Source organism: Myripristis murdjan, chromosome 6 (genome assembly GCF_902150065.1).
Source record: "Myripristis murdjan chromosome 6, fMyrMur1.1, whole genome shotgun sequence".
Taxonomy (NCBI): domain Eukaryota; kingdom Metazoa; phylum Chordata; class Actinopteri; order Holocentriformes; family Holocentridae; genus Myripristis; species Myripristis murdjan.
The window spans coordinates 14,234,632-14,259,596 of record NC_043985.1 but is presented as its reverse complement, the minus strand read 5'-3'; the positions used below and the strand labels follow the sequence as shown (position 1 = coordinate 14,259,596).

The 24,965-nt window shown below is 39.7% G+C and overlaps 1 protein-coding gene across 4 annotated transcripts; it reads left to right on the top strand.

The window, feature by feature from the left end:
- Nucleotides 1-5,227: 5,227 nt before the first annotated feature.
- mov10l1 (Mov10 like RNA helicase 1) lies at nucleotides 5,228-23,194 on the top strand. Of its 4 annotated transcripts, none has more exons than XM_030052741.1 (26): nucleotides 5,228-5,330; nucleotides 5,692-5,818; nucleotides 5,907-6,094; nucleotides 7,265-7,424; nucleotides 7,609-7,721; nucleotides 8,636-8,823; nucleotides 8,957-9,097; nucleotides 9,360-9,665; nucleotides 9,959-10,165; nucleotides 10,400-10,514; nucleotides 11,064-11,241; nucleotides 11,347-11,417; nucleotides 11,510-11,601; nucleotides 11,739-11,794; nucleotides 12,411-12,502; nucleotides 12,585-12,660; nucleotides 12,771-12,952; nucleotides 14,280-14,426; nucleotides 16,671-16,792; nucleotides 16,892-16,991; nucleotides 17,262-17,408; nucleotides 18,155-18,328; nucleotides 19,756-19,905; nucleotides 21,079-21,186; nucleotides 22,309-22,425; nucleotides 22,524-23,194. In XM_030052741.1, exons 2-26 carry the CDS (start codon nucleotides 5,722-5,724, stop codon nucleotides 22,647-22,649), a joined length of 3,453 nt encoding a protein of 1,150 aa, XP_029908601.1. In that variant the 5' UTR covers nucleotides 5,228-5,330; nucleotides 5,692-5,721; the 3' UTR covers nucleotides 22,650-23,194. The 4 variants fall into 4 exon arrangements, with proteins under 4 accessions (XP_029908601.1, XP_029908597.1, XP_029908599.1 ...); XM_030052737.1 differs by having other exon boundaries at nucleotides 22,285-22,425; XM_030052739.1 differs by having other exon boundaries at nucleotides 21,079-21,190; nucleotides 22,289-22,425.
- The last annotated feature ends 1,771 nt before the right edge of the window (nucleotides 23,195-24,965 follow it).

The following is a 24,965-nucleotide window of genomic DNA, read 5'->3' as shown; positions in this document are numbered from 1 at the left end:
AATGGATAACAGACACCAGTTCACCCAAAAAATATTGTCTCTGCTTACCACTGCAGTGTTTCTAGACTTCCCCTGGGTATCCTCGGTGTTTCATATACATTCATCATGCCAAATGAATTCATATTTGCATCTGGTTCCCATAATGAAAAGGAATGTAGAGGAATCTCAGAAGGGATTATCCAATTAATCCCATTTTTTCTGTAAGGTGCAGTGTACACTACTGGTCACCAGGAGCAAATGTCTCATATTACACCTCTGTAGTTTACACTGCTTAGGTGGAATGACTCTTTCCACAGTCAAGTCCTTTTTGATTCCAAGGAGGCAATCCCCCCCCCCCCCCCCCATTTAGGTCATGAACCAAAGAAAAGATTCCAGATTCCAGTTAAATCAATGCTATGTCAAAAATGGATCTCTCTCCATATTGTTACAGTAAAGAAACCTATATGCCCTTTTCGATTATCAAAGGTGAACCTGGAACTTTGCTCAACCTGGGACTTGCCAGAACCCATGACGTTCAGGTGGTTTCCTTTTGTTTCCTTCTCCACTGCAGGGACAACCAGTAGGAGGTCCTCCAGGCTTGATCTTTTTTAGTCTTACTTTATTTTTCTCCACTGTTTCGCTGTTCACTTGATGCCCTGCTCTCCTACAGGCAGTGATTTTTTTTTAAATAGCCTATTTTTTTCATTTCTAAGCACTGATCTAGACTATTTTATCATAGATTTATAATTTTGAAAACATATATAGATTAGTGTTTCTAACAGCTGAGTCAAGACCCTGCTGAGTCCTGTAAAACATCAATTAAAAGCCTAGTCAGTCACGACAAAACCATTATCTTTCATGATATTTATCTAACCTATTTTAACCCCCACCTGTTGAGATATTTTATCAGTCTCTAACAATTTTTACAGCATTTTTCTCCTGCTAGCAGTGGACAGCTCTCCCTCCTCCATCCATCGCTGTGTTGGTATAGCCACTGTGACGAGACTGTTTTCCTGTCACGTCCTGCATGCTGCCCCAGGACAGTAATGTTACTCTGATGATACCGGTATGTTGTTTATTAATATGTGCACATGAGGCATTCAGGTTGGATACTTTTTTCTCCCCAAATCATCAGGACATGCACCCCTTAGTACAATTTGCAGTTTGCATTGTTTTGCTATTTGTTTTGCAGGGTGTTTTTCGCTGGCTGCTTTGAGCTGTAGTCCTCTGATAGTGCATTTACTTATGCTTTTTTTTTTTTTTTTTTTTTTAACTTATGTCTCTATCAAGACAACAGCCTTGCTAGCTCCTCCTAAAAGTTCCTGGAACTTAGCAGGGACTAAATTAGGTTCCAGGAACTTAACCTGTGCCCATGGAAATGCTTTCAGAACCTGTGAAACAGACTACACGGCACATCTCGGTAAATTCCATGAATTTGCAGTGGTCTGTTGGTACTTTATAGCATTTTATCATCTATGGTGTAAGTATGATTTTGCCATAATGACTCACAGAATACTGTTTTGCTGTGCACTGTAAAATATATGATTATTCCATTTCTTTTTGCAAGAATTACATCAGAGTACATTTATACTTATCTTTCAAAATATAACTTAAAAAAAAAATGAACATGTAGGTGACATTCATTCAAGTCTATTTTTGATGTTGGAAATACATTTTCTTCCATTTTCTTCCAGGCATCCTGAGGAGATGACCTATATGGCCCATTCCAGTCCCACAGTGAGATTGTCATGACTTGTTTTTTTTTTTTTTTTTTTTTTTTTGTGTGTGTGTGTGTGTGTGTGTGTGTGTGTGTGTGTGTGTGTACTTTACCCACTAATTACAGAGGGGAAGTTTAGGCCCATGTCAAACATTATCTGATTTAGGATGGGGTCTGTTTTTCCCTATGGTCCCTACAATAGCTGGCATAAATTCTGACCATTCGTGGCACTTGTTTTCATCGAGAAGGGTCAGTAGAGTATCCAGTTATAGCAACACAGTCTCTGAGATGAGTATCTGATCTTATCCCTGACTTGGCCTTGTTTGCACTCCATTGCAAGTCTTCTAGCTGTCCTGTCTCAAAATAGTACCATCGCTACCCCCTTGTGGGGAAAGGTGTAATATCAAAGTAATGTGTCTGATGAAGAGCTCAGGCTCGAAATATCACATCACTTATGGTGGCAATAAATCCACTTTGGGATTAACAAACATAATATGTGGACTTTTTCTTCATGTCATCATTAATTCAATTAAACCAGGAAAAGTACACAACCAAAGGGTTTAGTTTTGAGGCAGCTTATACGCAAACATAACAAGCTTTTATAAAACATAATAGGATCAACCACTGGGTTGATTTATAATCTGCTGCATAATCTGCTGTGTCAGCTGCTGTCATTCATAATTCAGGACTACACATAAGACTGTCAAAATTGTGCACAAAACTGTGATTCTGGGCAGCAGCAGTGTAAAGAAACTGAAAGGGGCATTTAAAAATTAAACATTAAATTTCATTATTGATCATCTTATATTGCACTGTTGGCACCACTGCTTGGAAAAAAAATCTCCAAAGTCGCAGGTAAGAGTTATTCACAACTGCAGGAACCACCTACGGGAACAACAACCCTCCTGGGAATATGGTGGGCATCCAAAATCTAATATGTTGTTATAGTGATGTAAGAGAGGGTGAGGTATATGGAGCAAACCAGGCAACAACACTATCACACTAGAAAGGTCCATGTGACCACAAGACATGTCCTGATTTTACACTGAAACAACAAGAGAATGATACAGTGACAGTAAGAGCCAAATTATGTGTTGTTGAGTTTGACAGTGTATACTAAGTAGAGAGGTGTGATGAAAGGGAACATTTCACACTCTGTCATCCGATCATTAGCAGACTGATGACTCGCCAAAGCAATTTGTCTTAAATTCAGGAGAGCAACAGTAGACACTGTATTTATGAGACAACTCCCAGGGGTGAATGTATGCAGCTGGGTAACTGAGAGTGTGGAGCAGGGCGTTGCTGAAAAGGAGCATAGTTCATTTTCTCTAGGAATCAAGGTGCAAAAACAAAACAAACAATCAATCAGACACGCAAAAAGCAGTGAGGGTTCCACCTGTTTTCTGACATGGAAAGATACACTGACTGCTAAAAAAGGGGGGCGTGCAAGAGGAGAGGCGAGTTGGCTAAGCAGATCGTGCGTCAGTACTACTTGTTTTGATACGGTAAATTCACAAATTCAGTTATGCAGAGATGAATGCCAGCACCAGTATTCTTAATGCACATGTTACTCTGATTAAGACTAAGTCACACTGACATTGTAGACTGATGACACAGACACTGATGAAAATTGTTGTCGCCTGCAGTGAATTTATAAGTGTTATTGTAATTTTACAGGGGACCATAAAGTACTGGCTTAAAATGTTAGTTACATAAGAAAGTCACTGCAATCTAAATTTACTTTGTTTGCATTAACTAACTTGAATAAAGCCTGGCTTGGGTTTTAAAAAGGTTTTCTGCATACCAGAGCGTCTGCAAGTTTTACCAAGTTAAAATTACCCTTTAAGACCTTTTTCAGTGCCACCCTAGCATGAAACGTGGGATCACATTTGCAAACAAAAAAGCTAGAATGAAAACAGCTGTTAGGTTAATAAAGCTTCTGTGTGGGTGTGGGCTAATTTAAGCTTAATATGTCACAATTATTCAAGACCTTTTAATATTACATCATGATTATGATTTATTTCAAAGTTTTTCAGGACCTGCAGACAGCTGTTAACAGGACTCCCTGTTCATAGCCAATATTTGCAGTCAGGTGCTGGTCAGTCGCAGGAACATCTCAGAGAAGACAAAAATTAACCACTGCTCACTGAAATGACTTTACAGTAACTTTATTGGGAGTGAACAATGCGTTTTGCCCATTGCTTTCTCAGGTTTGTGCAACCTTCAACTGTGTTGAGCCTGAGGTGGCTCTCTATTATGTTCATACAGGGCAGTAGAGGATGTGGGGTCATAGGTCACACCAAGGTCACTTTTAGGTCAGGCCTGAGCGTTTCAACCCATAACGTTGTCAGATGAGTGCTGGCATCATGACTAACACCACCCTAAAAAACTAAACATCAGAAAGATAAGTGTGTCCAAACTTTACAGTAATGACAGCAGTCAAATAAAAACAAAATTCAGAGACACTCAATATAATTGCTACCAGCTGAGCAAAATCAAGCAGCGTAACATACACAAGGCTCTGCACACACTCTCTTCCAGATGAGTTTCTGAAAAGTTCCACTAGCCAAACTTCACATCTAACAATGTCTTTCAGATGACTCCCTCAATGTCCTTACATCCTACTGTACATGAGTTACTTAAGTTATGAGTAGCATTATTGCCGAGCTAACGGCAAAGAAGGCTGGTATCCTCTCTCATGCATGTGTTATGTCCTGGCACTAGTGTCACTCAAATTTAAGAGGACTTTCCCCCTAAATCCATTACATCCTCTGGCAAAGAGGATGTTGCTCCTTGATCTTGTACTGCTCTCTGGAACTGTGGGAATTCACATTCATGCATTTGGTTTCTCTGGCTTTACTCAAGACAACAAAAATGTTGGAAGTGGTTTGTCCATAGGGCACTTGTTCTATGATTAGCTATGTCTGTGCTGCAGAGCAGCAGCTTTCAAACTTGGACCGCCAAGCTGACTTTCATTAAGCTGCAGGCGCATATTTCAACTAATTTTGTCCTACCGGAACCCTTATATGAAAAGATGTTTTGATTTGTGTATCAGATATTTAATTGTGTACATTTCATACTTGGACACTGACCAATAGATTCAATGTAACAAGATCAAAACATAATCTTAAAATAATCTATCTATCTATCTATCTATCTATCTATCTATCTATCTATCTATCTATCTATCTATATATATATATATATTAATCACAACAACTTTTACTAAAGCAAATTAACTATTTCTCTTTTTGCTGAGGACTCTCTACAAGTCCCTTAAGGACCCCTGGGGGTCCTTAGACCCCACCATGAAAACCACTGCCATAGAAATCTCCCTTTGTTGTCTAAAGCACTGTGTTCATCTTATCACATTCTCTGAAAATGTTACTATAACATTAGGAGTAGAAATTAGCCTAGGCCACCAGTGTCGTTGATAATTTCTTCTGGTAAATATTTTAGTGTCAAAATGAATGTGGTCAGATTATTGGTGTTAAGAGAAGCCACTCAAACGAGGAGGGGTTATCAATGGCACCGCCTCTCGTCCCATTTACGCACGTGAGCGTGTGTAGTAACTTGCACCTGTCACAACTCTTGTTCTTTGCACGTGAACTTGTCCAGATTTTTGCAAGAAACGGTAATGTATACCTCGTATATCAAAATTATCCTCTTGTGCTGATCATTAGTGAAAACAATACCTGCGAGCGTCTGCTAGCAGCTGGCTTGCTAATTCTGAAGTTGGGGATGTGCGACCTCGCACTTTTTATTTGCTTTAGCTTAACGTTACTGACATTAGCTAGCCGGCTGGGTTAACATTAGCGCTATGTAAAATAAGAAAAAAAAAAAAAAAGCTGTTTTGGCAACAGCTTTAGTTTATTTACCATGTATGTCGAGCAGCAAGTTAATTATTTTCTGTTTTATGCCTCCAACGTTACTTTTAAGTAGATGGTAGCCCCATGCACTGTGTGAGTTTGTCCTTCTCTGTCCCTCTCTCCCAGCGGATAGTGAGACCACCACAGTTTGCAGATATGCTCACTACTGTGCGGTGTGTGTTGTCCAAGCTGTTAAGTCCATTGTGGAGCACTGTGCAAGTAGATGAAGACGTCATGTGGTCCTGTGCTGCAGGTAAATGCGACATCCCTCTGCCAGCAGAATATTTTATTGTTTGATATGACCTGCCCACATGTCTGGTCCGTATTTCTTTGTCTGTCAGACAGGGAGAAGATTCGCCACCTGCGGGGCAGTGTGGTAACCCAGCTGTGCCTCGACTATGGGATGATAGATGATACTGTCTACTTCACCAGTGCAGAGGTGTTGGGTGGGTTGCCGCTCCGAGTAGGGGACACAGTCAACTGCACAGCTATACAAGGTGGTGATCAAGGAGGCTGGAAGGCACTTAGGGTGAGAAACTTGTACCTGGCGGTCTTTGCATACACTTGCAAACGAGTTATAGGGTAGATTTATCATATCTTCAATGACATTATGTTTGCCGGGTGTGTTAAAACATGGCATATTGATAATTCAGTAAGTATCTGCCTTCACCCTCACTGTGAAGCACACAGTTATTGATGCATTCCCTCAGCAACTACACACACACACACAAAACCTGATATATCGTCCTCCATATTGAAGAGAGCGTCACTTTAAAATTAGTTGTGAGTTATGTCAGATGCTTGCATATTGACAAGCATATATCTTGTGGTGCGCTGATAAATTAGTCATACAGTCAACCTGCCAAGCTTCAGAAATTTTAATAAAATGGCAACTGAGTAAAATTTATTTGCATTGCTCATTGTCAGACCCACGAGTGTATCTTCTAGAGCATTTGGAGGCAAGCCAATGGTAAAAGTTGATTTTTTTTTTTTTTTTTTTTTTGAGATATGTGCTGCATTTGTGGATCAGCTGTATTTGTCAGTGGACTCGAACATTTTGATAACGTTTGAGTGCTTTCTTACAGGGTGTACATATTTGTGGATCACGAAAGTTAAACTGCCAGACGTTTTTGTAGGCTTTGATATGACATTTTAAGTGAGACAGACATTGGGCCTTCCACTAGTTTGTACAATGTACAGACTTGGGCCCGGTTTGCATTACTGATGAAAAAAATGCCAAAAGTCCAAAAACTTACATAAAGCAGGATTATAATTGAAGGTTATAATGTAAGAACTTTTGCGCCTCAATAATATGTGAAGAAATATGATCACAGGTCTTATACATAAACAAACACACAGATGCTCGCGTGTACATTCATAAGTTATCCTGACCTGCAGGTCTTTGGATATTGGGAGGACACCAGAGCACCCAGAGGAAGCTTTCGCACATAAAAATGGCCACATGAAACAGATAATTAGAGATAGAATAAAGGCAGTGCGCTATGTAAACTGATAAATGAGAAAACATATGTTATACCAGCTCTTATGTCAGGTCCAGAATTTATCTGGATTTTTTCAGAGGAGATTGAACCATTTATTTGACTTCATACTAATCGCCCATGTACATACCGTGATTTATTAAAAGCACTTTAACTGTACACATAATGCCACACATGGAGCATTCAATGCTGTCTTTTAGGTAGAGAAGAGCATGAATGCTTGGGAGGATGGAGGAACCACCTCTCTTGAAGAATACCGTATGCAGCTGCGCCCTCTCATTGGCACAGTCACATCATTTGATGGAGAGAGCGGCCTCATCAACCAAACCACTTCCTTTACACTCCACAGTCTTTGGGAAGGTACTGGTTCTCAGGCTTCGTCACAAGCGAAAAGTTGAAGCCATTTGAATTCATGTTGCTTAGCATACAGGAGCTTTGCATTTACTTTACTGTAGACAAAATTTTACCGGCAGTGTGTGGAGTGTTTGTTTCAACTTTCCTGTTTGTTGGCACATATTTTATATTTTTTTCTGCTATCTCTTAGGTTATGTGCCAATGAAGGGAGACTGGGTCCAAGCCAAATATTTTGTCACTCCCACCCAGTGGACAACCCAGGCTCATTCTGTGGCCCCCTTGCGATATTGCCGCTTTGACAAGGTAATAGCCTCATTTGATGGTTAGAGCATACGCTCATTATAAGCCTCTTTTCGACTGCAGGCACTTTCCCCAGGGACTAGGAGCCTTATGAGGAAGTTTTGACTGCAGGGACCAGGGTAAATATTTAGTTCTGGGGACATTTTTTTTTTTTTAAGCCAGAAAAAGTCCCTGCGTGTGGAAAGGGGTTACTTTCCAATGGAGAAGAAAAGCGCATAGTGTGACTGCTTCAACTTCTGTACCCCTTCATTCTTAAATCAAAATTTTGCTGTCGGCTTCAAAAGAAAAAGGGAGAGAGAGCACAATGGAGCTTAGAGCATGGGCGGGTGACAGAACGAAAGACAGTGTGTTGGTGCTGTGCATGAGAAAGCCAGTGAATGAGAGAAATTAAATGTTACTTTCTCATTGTTTCAGTGTTGCATTCTAAAGCACAAACAAATGGCCATGAAACACTCAGCAGATGATTTACTGTGGCGACGGATGCTCTTAGTTTCATTTTCCTCCTCTCTTTCCCCTCATTCACTCCCTCTCGCTCATGCACACTCGCACACAGCTGGAGGAAGTGGCTTTTCTCCCAGGATAAGGAGGCAAGACAAAACAGTCCTGTAAAAAGTGTCAGTAATCTCCCAACAAGGGGGTTAAAATAGGTTAAATAGTCTGATGCTTCACTACTGTAAAAAATGGTGGTTAAAACAGGTGTCACTGTTTCACTAATTTACAAACGCAAACAGCAACAGGCTGAAGAAACCGTTTAGTTCCTTGAAAAGCAATCTCAGGAAATACTTTATTGGGTGGAATAATTTGGGTGTAAAATCACCTATAAATAAGCCTACTTTTTTGCTGTTTTGTTAGCAATGTTTTTTGTTTTTTTTAACATTTATTACGTTCATTTTTTCTGCACACTCCTCCATCTCCAGGTGCGTGTGTCTAGTGTGTATGGTCAAAATGGAGTGGTGGAGGACAGTGTGTTCTTCAGCCTGGACTCTCTGCTGTTGCCTGCTAACTACCATCCTTCACCAGGGGATTTGGTCAATGTGGTAATGGTGGAGAGCAGCCAGTCCTTTTACTGCTGGAGAGCCCTCTGCATGGCACCCTGTCTACAGAGGTAATTACCACAGCCTTGAACTAACTTTCTCATAGTCAGAAGGGCATGAGTCTGTTCATGGGACCATGTTTTAATATTGGTGACCTGACCCAGATCATTAACCTATCATTGCTTTGTGTTGTTCTCTTTGAAGTGCGAATGTTGCTGCAGCCCCACTCCCAGAGACTGAGATCCAGAGCCTCCTGGAGGACAAAGGGGGGCTAGTTGTCTCAGATTATGGTCATTTTGGGTCTTTGCTGTTAAAGGAGAGACGAAAGCTGGTGTTCTGGATACAGTGAGTGATCCTTGAAGAATATCTCCACCATTTCTAGAAGTAATATTAAAGCACCAGAAATATATGCTGTTGCAAGAAAGTAATGGTTACAATTGCACAAAATTGTTTTAGTGTTGCAGTCTGAACTATGAAGAACCGTGAAGCCTGCTGCAATCTGGTGCATCAAAGAAACAGAACTATAAACATATATAAACAAATTACAGTATATGATTCCCTTCTCTATGTGTGTGTCTCTCTCTCTGTCTCTCTCTCTCTCAAACAGGAATAACGGTTCAGAAACCCACAGGCTGAAGTGCTGTGAGTTTGCCGGCTGGGACTCAGAAGAACAGTTCACCCTGGGTGTAGCCAAAGAGCATACTACACTGAGACAAGAAGAACAGAGTGACTCAATGTCAGAGTGTGCTTTTGGGCCTTCAGAAGAAAACATTCATGATGCAAAAGAAGTAGACACAGAAAATGGTGAGGCTCAGCAGGAGACTAAACATTTCCCTGCTGTAAGGACAGAACAAAGAGAGGCAGATATTGCACCAGGGGACAAGCTGTCTGTTGTAGTGGGCTGCCAAGCAAAGTAAGTTGTGTTTTTGTTTTTGTTTTGTTTTTTTTTTTGAACATTTATTTTCTAGTGGCAATAGTTGGACATATATAGTAGCAGTTGTAGGAGTAACAAACTGAAAAGATTTAGAAGTGAAACTTGTTGGATCAGCACAGCACTTAAGCCCTTTGGATGCAACTCTATGTGGGCCTGTTGCCTTACCATATAAAATGAATATAAAATGAGATTTGATATTGAGGCATCAAATCTCTGAGGATCTTACTAGTATGTTGTCTGGACAAATATTCGGGACTTTCCATTTGGCTCAGGAACCTGGGGAGCTGTGCTGAGCTGCTATTGCTGCACTTTTCCTCTTTCACCATTGGGAGGCGCTTGGAGGTCACAGTGGGCAGTAAAGAGGAGAGCCTGCTGCAGCCACCTACACCCTACACGCCCTACACCGCCCAGGATACTCACACGGGCCCCACAACACCTGCCCATGTGATCACTGTCTCAGCTCCAGCTGCCACTCCTAGGTATCATGACAAATGCCAGTCCAATTACAATATCAAAAATCAGTATAATTGTTAATCTGATCTTTGTTGTTATACATACAGTAAATTGCAGTGAACTAAGCTGCTTTAATGTCGATATAGTTTGATCTTCTCCTGTGAGGACTTTCTGTGTCTCTGGAGCAAAGATCACTATTTATGTTAAATGAGTAATTTCTCTGACTCTACTCTGTTTGAGATTCACTTTCTCCCTCCCAGGCTCACTAAGCGGCGGCTGCCAAACTTCCTGGGTAACTACCCAGTACCACAGGCTCTGAGAGACTGTGTGGAGGCTCGAGGTGATGTGCTGGTGGTTGAGCCCTGCTTGGGAGAGGTTAGATAACCTACAAAGATTACAAGGGACAGCAGATAAAAATTCCACCGTTCCTGCCAGTTAAAGTAAACTAAGAGAAACAAAGATGTGCAAACTTTGATCAGTAGGTAGGATATTGTAATCATAATGGTCAGAGTCAGGGGTTGGAGGCCACATATACAATAAATGTATGGATTTTAGTGCTGCAGCTAACAGTTGTTTTCATTGTCAGTTAATCTTTTGATTATTATCTCCACCAGGTTGTAGCCTGGAGAGGAGGATGATTTGGTTGTCTGCCAGTAGCTAATCCTATGTAGTACTTGGCCTACCTACATTTTTTGTTCACAGTTATGACTGTACAATGAAGAAACCCTCATGGTTGTCATAATTCATAACCTGAAAAACGTTGCTACATCCATGCTCTTCATTCACTGTCTAGCTTGCGCGACCATTGCTACTTTCTCTCTCTTGTCTAATCGTATACCACTGGGCCTATCAAAGGTATATATTTTATTTTTTCACAGGCATCAGTAAAGTATCATTATTTTCTTGCTCTTTCTTTATGCTCAGGTCCTGTCACCAACCAACATGCGTTCACGTTTCTCTTCCCTACTGTGGCTTGAGGAGCTGCAAGCAGAAAAAGAACTGAGGGAGTTCACCATCACAGGTGCTCCACTCAGCAAAGGATCCTCCTGCCTGTACTTAGAAGTCCATGGCCTGACTGAGGGCAGACCCAGCCTCAATATAGGTAAGGAGGCCCTGGGTGATTGTCAACCCATGGCCAAAGTGCTGATGTTTTTGTTGCTAGCTTTTTGTGCAGTGCAATAAGAGATTACTGAAATATTTGGTCCAGGTGACAGAATTACACTGAAGAAGCCACAGAGTGGTGGAGTGGTAATGGAGTACATTGGCTATGTCACAGAGGTACAAATTTTGATACTCTGAAGCATCTCACATAAACAAGCATAATTGTTTTTCAGTCTTGATTTCATCTAACGCTCTGTTATGGCCTCCAGATCCACGATGAGCAAGTGAGTCTGAGAGTCAACTCAGAGTTTCAGCAGAGTTACCTTGGAGAGCCTCTTGATGTTGAATTCACTTACAACAGGTGAAAAAGGGGAAAGTTAGGCTTAGTATCATCTTTTGATTGCATTTACTACACCCTAATCAAATGTACCTTAGTTGATTGGAGGCAAATTACCTTTTCTAGTAATGTGAGTATATTTACTGTGTTTGCATCATCAGGTTGACCATGAGGAGATGTCACTATGCACTTGACCAGGCAAAGCAGTTTGGGGAGAGTAAGTGGAGGTTTCATTTGGGATGCTGTGCACAGTGAGAGTCAGTGTGTTTCCTGCATGTATCTGAACACATCTTGGAGATGATTAGTAAGGCATGTTGGACATTCTGTCATACCAACAATGAAGTCATAAAAATCTTTTTCATATTGTTTGCCAAATATGAAGTTAATGACAACACCATTTGTGTTTGTTGTGGTCACACTAGAGCCATTTAACAAAAAGTATTAATTAAATATTTACTGTAGAAGAGAGGAGAAATGCACACCTAATTTGGTGAGGTGCTGGCTTACTGGATATTTACAAGATGGAGGAGAGGGAAGTCACACAGTCTTATTTTTAATGCAAAATCATTTATTCTTTAGATAACACTGATGTTTTGGCACATATTGCCGAGTGGTAAATTAATAGTAATAGTGATAGTGCTGTAACTGTCCACATTTTTTTGTCTACATTTCATTAAACACATTGTGCTCATGTTACTTTTTTATACTGCAGAGCCTCATGCTAAGTGCACATTATTAATATTCTTATTCACACTATCGTTGATGATAGTAACTGTCAGAAGGCATCTGTCCAGACCTTGAATTATATTTGTCATTTTCACTCTGGTGTCTAGTTCTGTTCCCCACTAAACTGACTCTCCAGGCCCCCCAGTGGAGAGGAGAGTGGGTAGAAGAGCCAGACCAAGACAAAATGGAAGACAACGAGGTGAAGACCAAAATAAAAAGACATGAACTTATTTACACCATTAAACATCATTTTTGACAGTATAATTGTATCTGAACACCAGGTGCCAGCCATGGAAAATGGGGAGAAAGTGTCAAGCATTTCCATCGACATGAAGTCCAAGGCCACACAGACTAAAGGTCTTTGATTATAGGTTTAATACAAATATCAAGTTCTATCTGCTAAATAATGTTTTTTTTTTTTTTTTTTTAGTATCAGTGATAAATAAGGTTTGTTTTTTTCCTCATAGACGGCAAACTACCATCCAAACCCATTCCCTGTGAAGGGCACTTCTTCAACCCCGACCTTAACCCACCTCAGAGGGAGGCAGTGAAGAGGATCCTGTCAGGAGAGTGCCGGCCCCTTCCCTATGTGCTCTTTGGACCACCAGGCACTGGCAAGACAGTCACCCTTATAGAGGCCATACTGCAGGTACACACACACACACACACACACTATAAAATACACAAACTGATCGGTCTCAGCTATTAAATTCTTCAGTACACATACATGAGGGCCAAACAGTCAGTCGTTTGGGTAGGTGGTATAGTTAGGGTAAGTGCAATATCCAAATTGCAGCAATGCAGTTTTTTGATAAAGGTTCAGTGTGACCCCAGCAAAACAGGATTTCTGGAGTTTTTTTCCAGTTAAAATAAAAATTCTGATGTAAAAACGATTACAATTACTTGCAATTGTATTATATTATCCCAATTGCAATATCTGTCAAAATAATTGCAGTCTGTTTTTTACCATTTTATGCAGCTCTAACAGGTCTATTGTAAGTTATTGCAAAAAAAGTAATTAAGTAAAGTTACTCATTACTTTCTCCTTATTATAACCATTGTTACTAATTACCCTCTCTCTAAAGAGTAATTAGATCACTAATTACTTTACTTTTGCGTTACTTTCTAAAACGCAGATCAGGCTCACAGCTACTCATTCAACCTGTAGCACTCCGTAACTTTCTCATTGTTCCCTGTGTGTGTGTGTGTGTGTGTGTGTGTGTGTGTGTGTGTGTGTGTGTGTGTGTGTGTGTGTGTGTGATTTCTCTTCATTAACCTATGGTTTTCTGGTTGAATATCATAAGTGATTAAAAAGGGTTGTTCTTAGTTACAGTCACAGGTTTGTCAGGTGCGCCTAAGTGTCTTCACTTAATGAAGTTACATGATCCAAGGTCGTGGGCATTGTTTCAGTGTTTTATTATATTGATTACAGGCTGTTAAAAATGAAACTGCTCATTACCTTCAGGCAGGAGGAGACAGGAGGCAGTCTCACCTCATCTCATATTAGACCCTGTTAAGGATCTCTATCTTTCAAAAATATGATTGGGACAAGGCCAGGGGATTTCCTGGTTTCTGAATGATCATAAATGATCTCACTGACAGTCTGTCCACCACTGTCGCCTCTCTCTCCTCAGCAGTTTACTGAGCCATTTTTGAAGTGTTAAATTTGCCATAACTCCACCTTAGTCCCTTGCTCAAGTAACTGAAGTAATGCGATTTTCATCAGAAAAGTGACTGTAATCTGATCACTGAAATTTCAAGGGTAATTAAAATCTTTGGGGTATTGGGACGAGTAATTACACTAATGTGACTTTGTAATGCATTACTCCCAGTGCTGGCCACTCACAGTTTGGATTTTATTTTTACCTGCACTGTCAGTGTTTCCTCTTATAAACATGAAACTAACCCACATAGTATTTTTTTTTTTTTTTTTTTTTTTTGCTTGATTGACTGCATAATGTCTTTCCACCTCCAAGGTGTACCACTTTCTTCCCAGTAGCCGAGTACTGGTGTGCACTCCCTCCAACAGTGCTGCTGATCTCATCTGCATTCGTCTACATGACAGTGGTTTCCTCCATGCTGCCAGTCTGGCCCGCGTCAATGCCTCCTGCAGGCAAGAAGAGGTATTGCAAAGCCTCAGAGAAATGCAATTTACTGCACGGTGACTTTGGTTACAGAGCTCTAACTTATTTTAGTCAAAGGGCAAATCACGAATTTTTGCTAACACCGCTATTTTGATGCTTTTATGTGTACTAATTCATAATGGCATTTATGAATACAACATTTGCAAAGGTGGCTGGCCCCATTTCTAATTGAACTACATACCTTTGCTGTGTTAGTGCCATGCTCACTCCCTTGATGCACAGGACAATTTTCATGACATGCCCTGTCCACTGAGCTGTACAAAACTATTTGCTAAAAGTTGTCCTGATCTCCAGGTACCAGTAATATAATATCTGCCAAAAACATAACAGCAAAATTGAATGTGATAAACCTGATAATGTAATAAAAACTTAAACCAATAATGTAAAAATAAATATTTTGTCAAATATGGAATAATTCATTGCATTGCTAGCCAGTTAATATATGGCTAGCAATGCAATAAATGGCTTGGTAATTCTTGTTTTCCTGATTAATGGAATTAATTAAACCAATAACATAAAAACACTTTTCTCTCGAATCTCTGTTTTTTCACATCATAATTTTGCATCCATAATATACACATAGGGATGGTCTTGAACTTCAGTAGGGTATTTTGAGTAAATACAGCACTCGAAACTCTTGTCATCTAAAAAACTACATTACTTGTCTTGTCCATATGCTGGAAATGAAGGAAAATGCTTCAATGCTTTATTCATGAGTTATTAAATCATCAAGCATTTTTTATTTTAACTTGTAAAGCGGTATTCACTATCACTAAAATACTATGCACTATACTATGCATCAAAATGACTATAAATAATATATCCAAGCGAAAATGATATTGTTATTTTATAGAAGCCTCATTCATTACATAAGTAATACACCAATGGCTGAATGCATATAAAAACCAAATCGGCAAAATGTACTCATTGGTGCATGATGTCTACTACAGTGGACATATGAAGTTTCAGCCACAGACAAAACTACCGTGAGTATGTCCTCAACATCTGGATAAACCGATGAAAATAATGAGGTCTTAAACTGTAAAGTGCAAAAGAAAGATGAGATATGAAATTACAGAAGTGGAAAAATTTGGTGTGTGTGGCTAAACTAATATTTATTTATTTAATTATACTCTGTTACTAACTAATTTCTTAATGTGAAGTGGAAAAGCGTTGTCCTCAACTGAGGGGAAGTAATTTTTGTTCCTGTCCTATCTAGGGAAAATATGGGCATGTGCTTGTTATTAAATACTCATTCATTTCTGTTGTAAGTGTTGGCGTATCATGGAAAATTTCTGAGCAACTACAGTAGAAATCACATAATATTGTTCACATAAATACATACAGAATAAAAGCATCATTTGCTCATGTTTCAGTGGCATACATTTGTACTGTACATAATATGGTATCATGCCAGCATGGTACAATCACTGTCTCAGAAGAACTGCATGTTTGAATTATGATTGATCTGATATGACAGGTTATGAATGCGCTATCAGTCTAATGAAATTGCATAAGGCTGCTCAGCACGTGGTTTGGCATTCGGGGTCAAAGAACTGTTGGTCATAATAATAACTGGATGAGGGTTTGGTTAGTGCTCCAACATATTGCCTATGTACAGTATAAAATCATGGAAATTTTGGGGGGAAAAAGACATGTTTGGGATTTTTGTTATGTTTTGTTAGATCCACTAAACTCTGCAAACAGTAAATTTATATGTAATATAGTTGCTAAGTTATTTTTACATTCACATTTTAAGTATTTCGCTTTGGGTCCAGCATTTGGACAAGATGGAGTAATGCACTTTTTTCTTATGACAAGAGTTTGTCGTATTCTATTTACTCGACGTTGAAATACTCTTCTAGAGTTCAGGACCTGCCACATTTGTATATTATAGATACATAATAAAGATGTAGTAAAGATGAAGTGCAAAAAATGGAATACACTTTTTTTTATATTATTTGTTTAGTTTATTACATTATGCGGGAAAATAAATTACCAAGCCAATAATGTAATAACTGAACAGTAATGAAATAAATTATTAAATTATTGGCAAAACTGTTATTACATTTTTGGTTTAAGATTTTGTTACGCGAGCAGATTTTTATTACATTATTGGATTTTATTACACTTGATTTTATTACATTATTGGCAGGAACCCCCCCCCCCCCCCCCCCCCCCCCCCCCCCCCCCCATATTGAGATTTGTTGTTCATTTTCTCAGTTCATTCCTGAAGTGCTGAAACAGTACTCGAGGGCAGGAGAAGACATCCGACATGCCTCCTTCCACAGGATTGTGGTCAGCACCTGTTCCAGTGCCGGCATGTTCTATAATATATCACTGCAGTAAGGCCCGGGTCATAGCGGCAGGGGTTAAAAGTTAAATCAGCAGCTTTCTCTCCCAGCTTTGCCCTATTTCAGACTTTTTGTTCTGTTTTTCTTCAGAGTGGGCCATTTCACTCACGTGTTCCTGGATGAAGCAGGCCAGGCCACAGAGCCTGAGGCCCTGATCCCCCTGAGCCTCGTGTCCGAGAGAGATGGACAGGTTGGAACAAACACACACTGACTGACTATGCTCAAACTTTAACTCACACCACGGCATGCCTAATTTATCCCATGCCCTAATATAAATGTAGGTCTTATCTCTAACACAAGCCTAGATCCCATTGTCGAGTTTGGCCATGATATCAGTGCTACCAATGTCATTTTGCTAGAGTACACTATAAATGTTTTCTTCTGCAGGAAGGGCTTGTTGGCACATCATGCTCTAATTGAATGATTTATAATGACATGTTGTTTCTCCATCCCTACTTAGATAGTTTTGGCTGGAGATCCCTGTCAGCTGGGGCCAGTGGTGAAGTCCAAGCTGGCCTCTGCCTTTGGCCTGGGGCTGTCATTATTGGAGAGGCTGATGGCTGGCCCTCTTTACTCCAGGAAGGAGTGGGGATATAACCCTAAACTGGTTGGTACACTATATACCAAAGTCTATTGTTTTTTCAGTTATTGCACAGATAAGTGCCATAACTGCAATAACTGTCCTAAGTTAGAGTAGCAAAAGTGCTACCCTAACATTTCATATTGATTGTGATACATTAGTGTAAAATCAACAAAAACGTGTGGGGAGACAGCTTTTAGTTATTGTGGCCCAAGTCTCTTGAACAGTCTGCCTAAGGAACTGAGGGGCTCCATCTCTGTGGACATTTTTCAAAGAAAAACACATCTTTTTAGCAAGGCCTTTAACAAAGGGTGCCTAGTCATTTGTTGTTATACTCATCCATTGTTGTTTCATTCCTCTTATTGGTTGTTTTGCTTTTTGTACGTTGACACACCATCTGTTTGCTTTCATTTTTGTCATTTTTGTATTGTTTTTTGGTCATGCGCAGCACATTGGGTCACAAGCCCTTTATGAAATGTGCTGTATAAATAAAGATTGATTGCTAATTTTAGTATATGAGACCATGTTGTATCTACAGTAGACCCATCTGTGTTATTGGTAGTGCCTTTTGTCACACCAGTGTAAAATTCAATATGGAAGCTGGTAGAGGCTGCCAGTATTTTTTGCTGATGGCCTTTTTGGAATCAATGTCTCAAAATTAAGGTGGATTGAAATGGAGGTGTTTTATTGGAGTTAGACAGATTGATTTTTATGGAGGGTGATACACATTGGTGTTCCTCGATTCACTACAAATCTCATGTCTTTCACCACAGGTAACAAAACTGATGTACAACTACCGCTCCCATGAGGCCTTGCTCAGGCTGCCCTCCAAGCTCTTCTATCAAGGGGAGTTATGTGTTAGAGCCCCAAAGGCTGTAGTGGACTCCCTCTGCAGCTGGAAACACCTTCCCAAAAAGGGCTTCCCACTGCTCTTCCATGGAGTCAGGGTAAGCAGTCTTAAAACTTTACCCTTAGGCATTATATTCTCCATCACAGTTGGAAAGGCAGGACCACACATTAAAGACCTATTCTGTACAAGGTACACGTGTGTATCTGTATATCTGTGTTACAAAACAAATTAAACTATTTATATAGTACATTTTGTACAATCAAATGAAACACAGGTCTTTACATTTTACTGCACTGACAGGAGGCGTACGTATTTAGAAATCTAGATGACTGACATCATGAGATATGCACTACTCTTGCAAAGACAATACAGTATAGTCATACATTTATCACGTGCGTGTGCGTTGCTCTGCGCCCATCTGCGCCGTACCCAGCGCAGAGCGCAGCCCAAACTGCCCACTATGTGAAAGCCCCTTAATACAACAGGAGCCTCATCAATAGCCAAGCCAGTCAAATCAATTGTTTACCGTTCAGCACCAGAGAATAGCGGAAGAGAGGCGATGAGACGAGAAAATGGCTTGCTCCAAAATGAGAAAAGTAGATAGTGAAAACCGAACTTTTAAAGATGAATGGACAGACCAATACATGTTCATTCTGCCTGTATCCAGTTCTAAACCATTGTGTCTCATATGATGTGAATCAATAATAAATAATCAATAATGTCTAAATTTTAGACATTGTAAGATTCGGACCTTTGCTGGGAGGAAATTTTAGTAACTGGACCTCTTTGAATTTTAATTGAATACCCCTGCTCTATACCAATACAAATCTCGGGTATAGGAACAGACCTCCAAATAAATGGGTAAAAATAGGTATACTAATGAGAAAAAAAAGGGTAAATAAATTAAAGTGTCACATTGTTAGCAGGTGTGCATTGTCCAGCTGTCTTCAGGGCTGTGTGAGGGTGAAGTAATTTTTCTCACTTCTGCTCTGATCCTTTCTCCTGTGTTTCTTCCTTATTAGGAATAGACATGATCAACAGCTCCATTCATACTCCCACAACCATTTTACCAGAATGGAAATTTTAGTCTTAACCCACAATCCCACAGTTGGATACCAGAGGCTTCTTAATTTAAGTCTTATTGGAGTTGTTGACTTTGCATTGTTGCCACGCCAGAAATGTGCTCCATCTCTTCCCCCCCTCGCTGCGCAGCAATCTGTGCTTCGATTTACAGACCTGATAAACTATGTGTAGTGTATGCAATAGATATAAAAATAGAAAAAAACTAGGCTGTTGGGATGGATTAATACTATTAATTGATCTGTGAAAATTGTTGAATGGGCATTCATATGCTCTTTGTCTCCTTATGTTTGCTCTCTCCTGTTCCTATCTACTACTTACTTTCTTTCAGTTCCCACTGTGGTCCCTCCTATTTAATTATGGCCTCTAGAAATAACCCCTACTTCCAGTCACTTGGGTGTTTTACTCCTCAAAGAAATAATGAAATTTTTTCTCTCTCTCAAGGGCACAGAAATGAGAGAGGGTAACAACCCATCATGGTTCAATTCTGGGGAGGCTGTGCAGGTCATGCTGTACTGCTGTCAGCTGGCCAAGAAGCTCTACAACCCTGTGGATGCCTCTGACATTGGCATTATTGCCCCTTACAGGAAGCAAGTAAGAGTGCACAGTTGTTCTGCAGAAGCACTATGGTGCTTTTTGAAGTTCTTCCTTTTATTAAAGCCATAGAGGAAATGTTTTACATTGCAGTGGGAAAACTTTGGAAGTAACAAATTTAGTTAGACATGTGCTGTTGGGTATATCCCTGAAACGATTTGAATTTGGCCTGATGGTGGCACTAGAGGGAAGGACATCAGTAGGTTTCTTCCCTAGGGATTCTGAATGTGCACATCATATTTCAGTTATTGCATTCATAGCAAGTATCAATATTTCAGGTGGCATTTCCATTTTATGCCTTGAGATGACAATTGTCAACTAGCTCTATAACTAAATTCGGTACAGTAGTGTTGTTTAAGTTTCTAGGTAAATAAATAGAATAAACAAAACTATCTGTGGTGGTGGATGTGGCAGACATGATTGTCAAAACGAATTGATAATGTACTGGACACTTATTTTGGGGCTATAATTTCATTACTGTAGTTGAGTACATTTTTTTGGATACTTGCATTTTTTAAAATTTTATTTGTTTTTTTATTTATTTATTTATTTTTTATTTCAGTACTTTTACCTAAATATGTTTCTCAAAAATGCTTTACATGCACTACATTTTTAAATCATATCCATCACAGAGTACAAGTTTATGGCTCGGCAGGCAAATTGTGGAGCCTTTGACAGTGATAGGCCAGTCAGCAAAGACAACAATTTTAATATTGCTTTAAGGTGTACGTGCAATTTTTTGTAATTTCCAAATTTTCCAGTTGGAAGAATATAGTTTGAAATCTCTCCTTGTCCTAGAAATACATGGGAAAGATCACAACAAACAATATTGTTGTTTGTAAAAAGTATATACATTTAATACATTTTAAATTAATTTTTGCTTCAGTTAAGTAGATTTTTGCACTAGTGTCTGCTTGTTGTGAAGTAAAGTATAAGCAAAGTAACAAAACTCCTTGAGTAGGACACTCCAGTATTCTTTCCAGCACTGCAGTGATATCTCTCTTGGAAGTAAATTTAGAATGTGGGAAATATGCAGATCACCATCATTAAGTCTTATACTGCTCCCCAAGGTGGAATAAATGGGCTCTTAACAGATGGTCAGTCTGTTCAAATGGTTTAATGATTCAGATGTAGCCCTTAAGTCTCTCCTTGAATTCCTTTCGCTCGCTCCAGTCAGAGAAAATCCGTGTCCTGCTGGGCAGGGTGGGCCTGTCGGACATCAAGGTGGGCTCTGTGGAGGAGTTCCAGGGACAAGAGTTCCTGGTCATCATCTTATCCACGGTAAGTGAAACAAGAATAATAGTTTGCAATGTCTGAATGAACTTTGTTCCAAAATGAAATATCCACCATTTGGGAAAAAAGTGGCACCTATGTATAGCTGTGTCTTAGTATGATTTGAGTACGAGTTCAGAGCTAGAATACAGAAAGGCTTTGTTGGAAATTAATTAATTTTTTTTTTTTTTTTTTTTTTTTTTTTAATTCCAAAAGGCTGTAAACTGTCACAAATTTGACATTAGTGAATTTCCTCAGTTTTGACTTACTAACATGAAGCGATTGTATGAAGGAGGGTTATATATCATGAAATCCATAAAATCAACAAATACAGGACTTTTAAAATGATGGTCAATAACTCTCTAAGTCCCAGTTTAAACTCTAATATCTTTAACAGCCCAGCTGTACATGAATTTGTCTTTGGTGGAATTGGTGTGTAGTTAATTTTACAACTTGTAGTGTTTCTTGGTAGTCATCACAACTGGTGGAACTATTAAATTTACAATGATGTAGTGCAGCTGTGTGTGTTCAGTGTGCAATATTGCATACAGTAGAGAAGTGTAGTCAGTGACTAATAATACAGTGGGCTAGTGAACTGTGTGCATACTCATCCACCAAAAGGTGACACCTTTCTTTTTGTATGTGGCATTCTTGTGTGTTTGGTCTAATATCATTATCAGTCACAGTAGAAACGACAGTGAACTGAAACTTTTGGTAACAAATGAAGGATGTGATGAGTTGCATGTGAGAAGTCTACATTTTGTTATGGCATCTATGGCTCCTCCTGGTGGACTAAATAAATAAAGACACACAAAAAGCTGGTATTTTAACCTGAGTAGAGCACACTTTTCACCACACTAGAAACAAACAAACAAATAGCAGATTTGGTATTTTATTTTATTTAACACAGTAATGTGTTGTAGAATAGAAGAGGCCTCTGAAAGGATGGCTGATATAGTTTAGCGGTCCACACCTGTAGGTTTAGGTTTTGGTACTTGGCTCGGTAAAATATTTTGAAGTGTTGTTTAAAAGGATGTTTAGATTTTTCTCTCTGTGTACCCCTTTGCATTGCAATTTGCATTAAAGAGTTACTCTTTGCAAATGTAGGTGCGGTCTAACGAAATGTTGCAGAGTGACGATATGCAGAGTGTGCTTGGCTTCCTGTCCAATCCCAAACGCTTCAATGTGGCTATCACTCGGCCCAAAGCCCTGCTGATAATCGTTGGAAACCCCCACGTTCTCATTAAGGTTAGTGACAAAACTGATCATTTGTTACTTAATTTTAGAAAATATAAGTGTTGATACCAGTGTAAGATGTACTCAGAGTATCTTGGTCTTTTTTTCAGGATCCATGCTTCAGGAATCTTCTACAGTACTGTTTTGACAATGGGGCGTTCATGGGCTGCGATCCCCCAGTTTCCCTGAGAGCTGCCTCACATGTAGGCTCAAACATCGTAGAGTCTGCATTATAGAGAGCCATGACCACCGTTATTGTCATGATAGGCTATAAAACAAATATTTTCTCCTACTTGGAAGTACCAGATAGGTAGGGTTCCTACAGCTGCCAGTACAATGAATGCTAGAGCATACTTTTATCTGGCTGGCAATTTATGCCCCATTTACACTGACCTAAAACCTCATGACCGTCCAGGACTTGAGCTAGGGCTGACCTGGCCTTTTAGTACCTTTTTTAAGGCTGATACTCCAAGCATCTAAAAAAATAATATTAAGAATATTTGCCACAACAATGTTTGACTCAAGTTTGGTCATTGACTCCAGCTCTTTCAAAACTGCATCTGAACAAAAGAATTGCCCTACCTCAGTTGTCTTGTGTTCTATGCTATGTCCTACTGTTCACATTTCCATGACTTGGCTTTCTGTTGACTGTTCCTACATTGAGCCGCAACTGTCTAATCAGTGTTAACTGAAGTAATATACAAAGAGAACTTTCTAGTTTCTGTATGTGCTAAATGCCGTTCCACTGGGTAGAAGAAATAAATAACGCTCATGCACACTGCACAATTATTCATTTTTTTGTGTTATTAAGCTGATGTGCTTGACTATGCGTGTGATTTTAAATTATGCTGTCCCAGATTTAGGAAAAAATTACTGTTTGACGTCATAGCAGTTCCACCATGTTAATTTGCTGAGGCTGTACAGTAATGTTAATGAAGTAATTTAGCCTAAAATGAACAGTCATGTCCCTTATACTTGCAGAGAGGCAAGCTGCCAGTGCTTTACCATCCAGGGTAGCTGCAATACATTTTGAAAGATTCTTATTCAGCACTTTGCTGAGAATGAGAATATTTGGCTTTAACAGAAGAGTTTTGCTTTATTTTGATGTTTTAACATGGTGACTGGATCTACAGATGTCTGCGAGAGCCAGGGCAACTTGTCTGCACACCTCGGCGTGGCAGTGTCTGCCTACAAGGCCCGGAGACTGGATGTGACAATTGAGTGCTACTGGCTGCACAGGGACTCAGTCCTGCTGGAGCCCAGCAGGATAGAGAGGGGGAGGGATAGAAGCAAGAGAAAAGAGGCAAATGGGGGATAAAACTCTTCAGTCAATGGGTCTCTGACACATAGGGAGGAGACAGCTTTTATCTGAGCATAGGGCTCCCTTACATCAGCCTGACGTTTCAGCATCGACATCATGATGTGTGCTTGTGCAACTGTCACATTGCAGGACACATGATGTCAAGTAAGGCAAATTAACTGAAGCACGTCATACTTTTGCTGCTTGAAACAAAAGGGAAACTCACAAGGTTCTGATTTTCCATGATTAATCTACAAGAAAAAATCTTCTGATATTAAATAATTTCTTCCACTTTAAGGGTTCTCGGATACACAGTTTGCTAGTGATCCACAGGCTCTGCATGCACAGCGATCAGTTCACTATGTGCTCTGGTGAAGGGGTGCACTTGATGAGTTTATCAAACAACCAGTGCCCCACTACTCACCAACCACAACCTGAATATGAGCGCTGTAGTTGTTTGATAACTCAAGTGCACCCCTTTGCCACAGCACATAGTGAACTGACCACTGTGCATGCAGAGCTTGTGTGTCACCTGCCTGTAAACTGCATGAGACACAGCTACTGACGCAGATGTCACATGGATGCTAGAGGCAGGCAATCCATTACACAAGGCAGCTTTTAAATGCATGTGTTCTTTATTATTATCCCCTATTATTTCTTTATCCTATTTTATTACTTTCATCATTTAATGATCTTACTGTCACAGGACTGCACATAAGTAACAAAAGACAAAACACACACACACAGTTTCACTGTCCATTGCTGCACCAGACGCCTGTTTATCTTCCACCACGCAGATTAAGCATACATTTGAAAACAAATGGTAGATTCCATGTAAATAACACAACTGCAACACATAAATTCATTTGTCGAGTTTGTTAAGAAACATTTTGTTTTTCCAAAATACCTCTCCACCTGTTCTCTCTCCATTTGTCCTGCCGGTGTCAGAGTCGTATGTGTAACCGAAATGGAGTTCAAGCAGATTTCAGGAGGGGTGGCAGAGGGCTGAGCTAAGTGTGATAAAGGAAGGAAGTGGTGTTTTTGGTAGAAGACGATAGACTTTTAAAAGTACCCAAATCATGAATGTTATGATTAAATTGTACATGAATAATGCACTGCATGCATCTGGTGAAATTTCCTGCATTGTTTCATATCACAACAAATATATTGCAGGGGAAAAAAATGACTGTCATTTTTTTCCAATATCATGCAGCCCTAAAAGATCCAGATCAGACATCCTGTCCCCACCTCT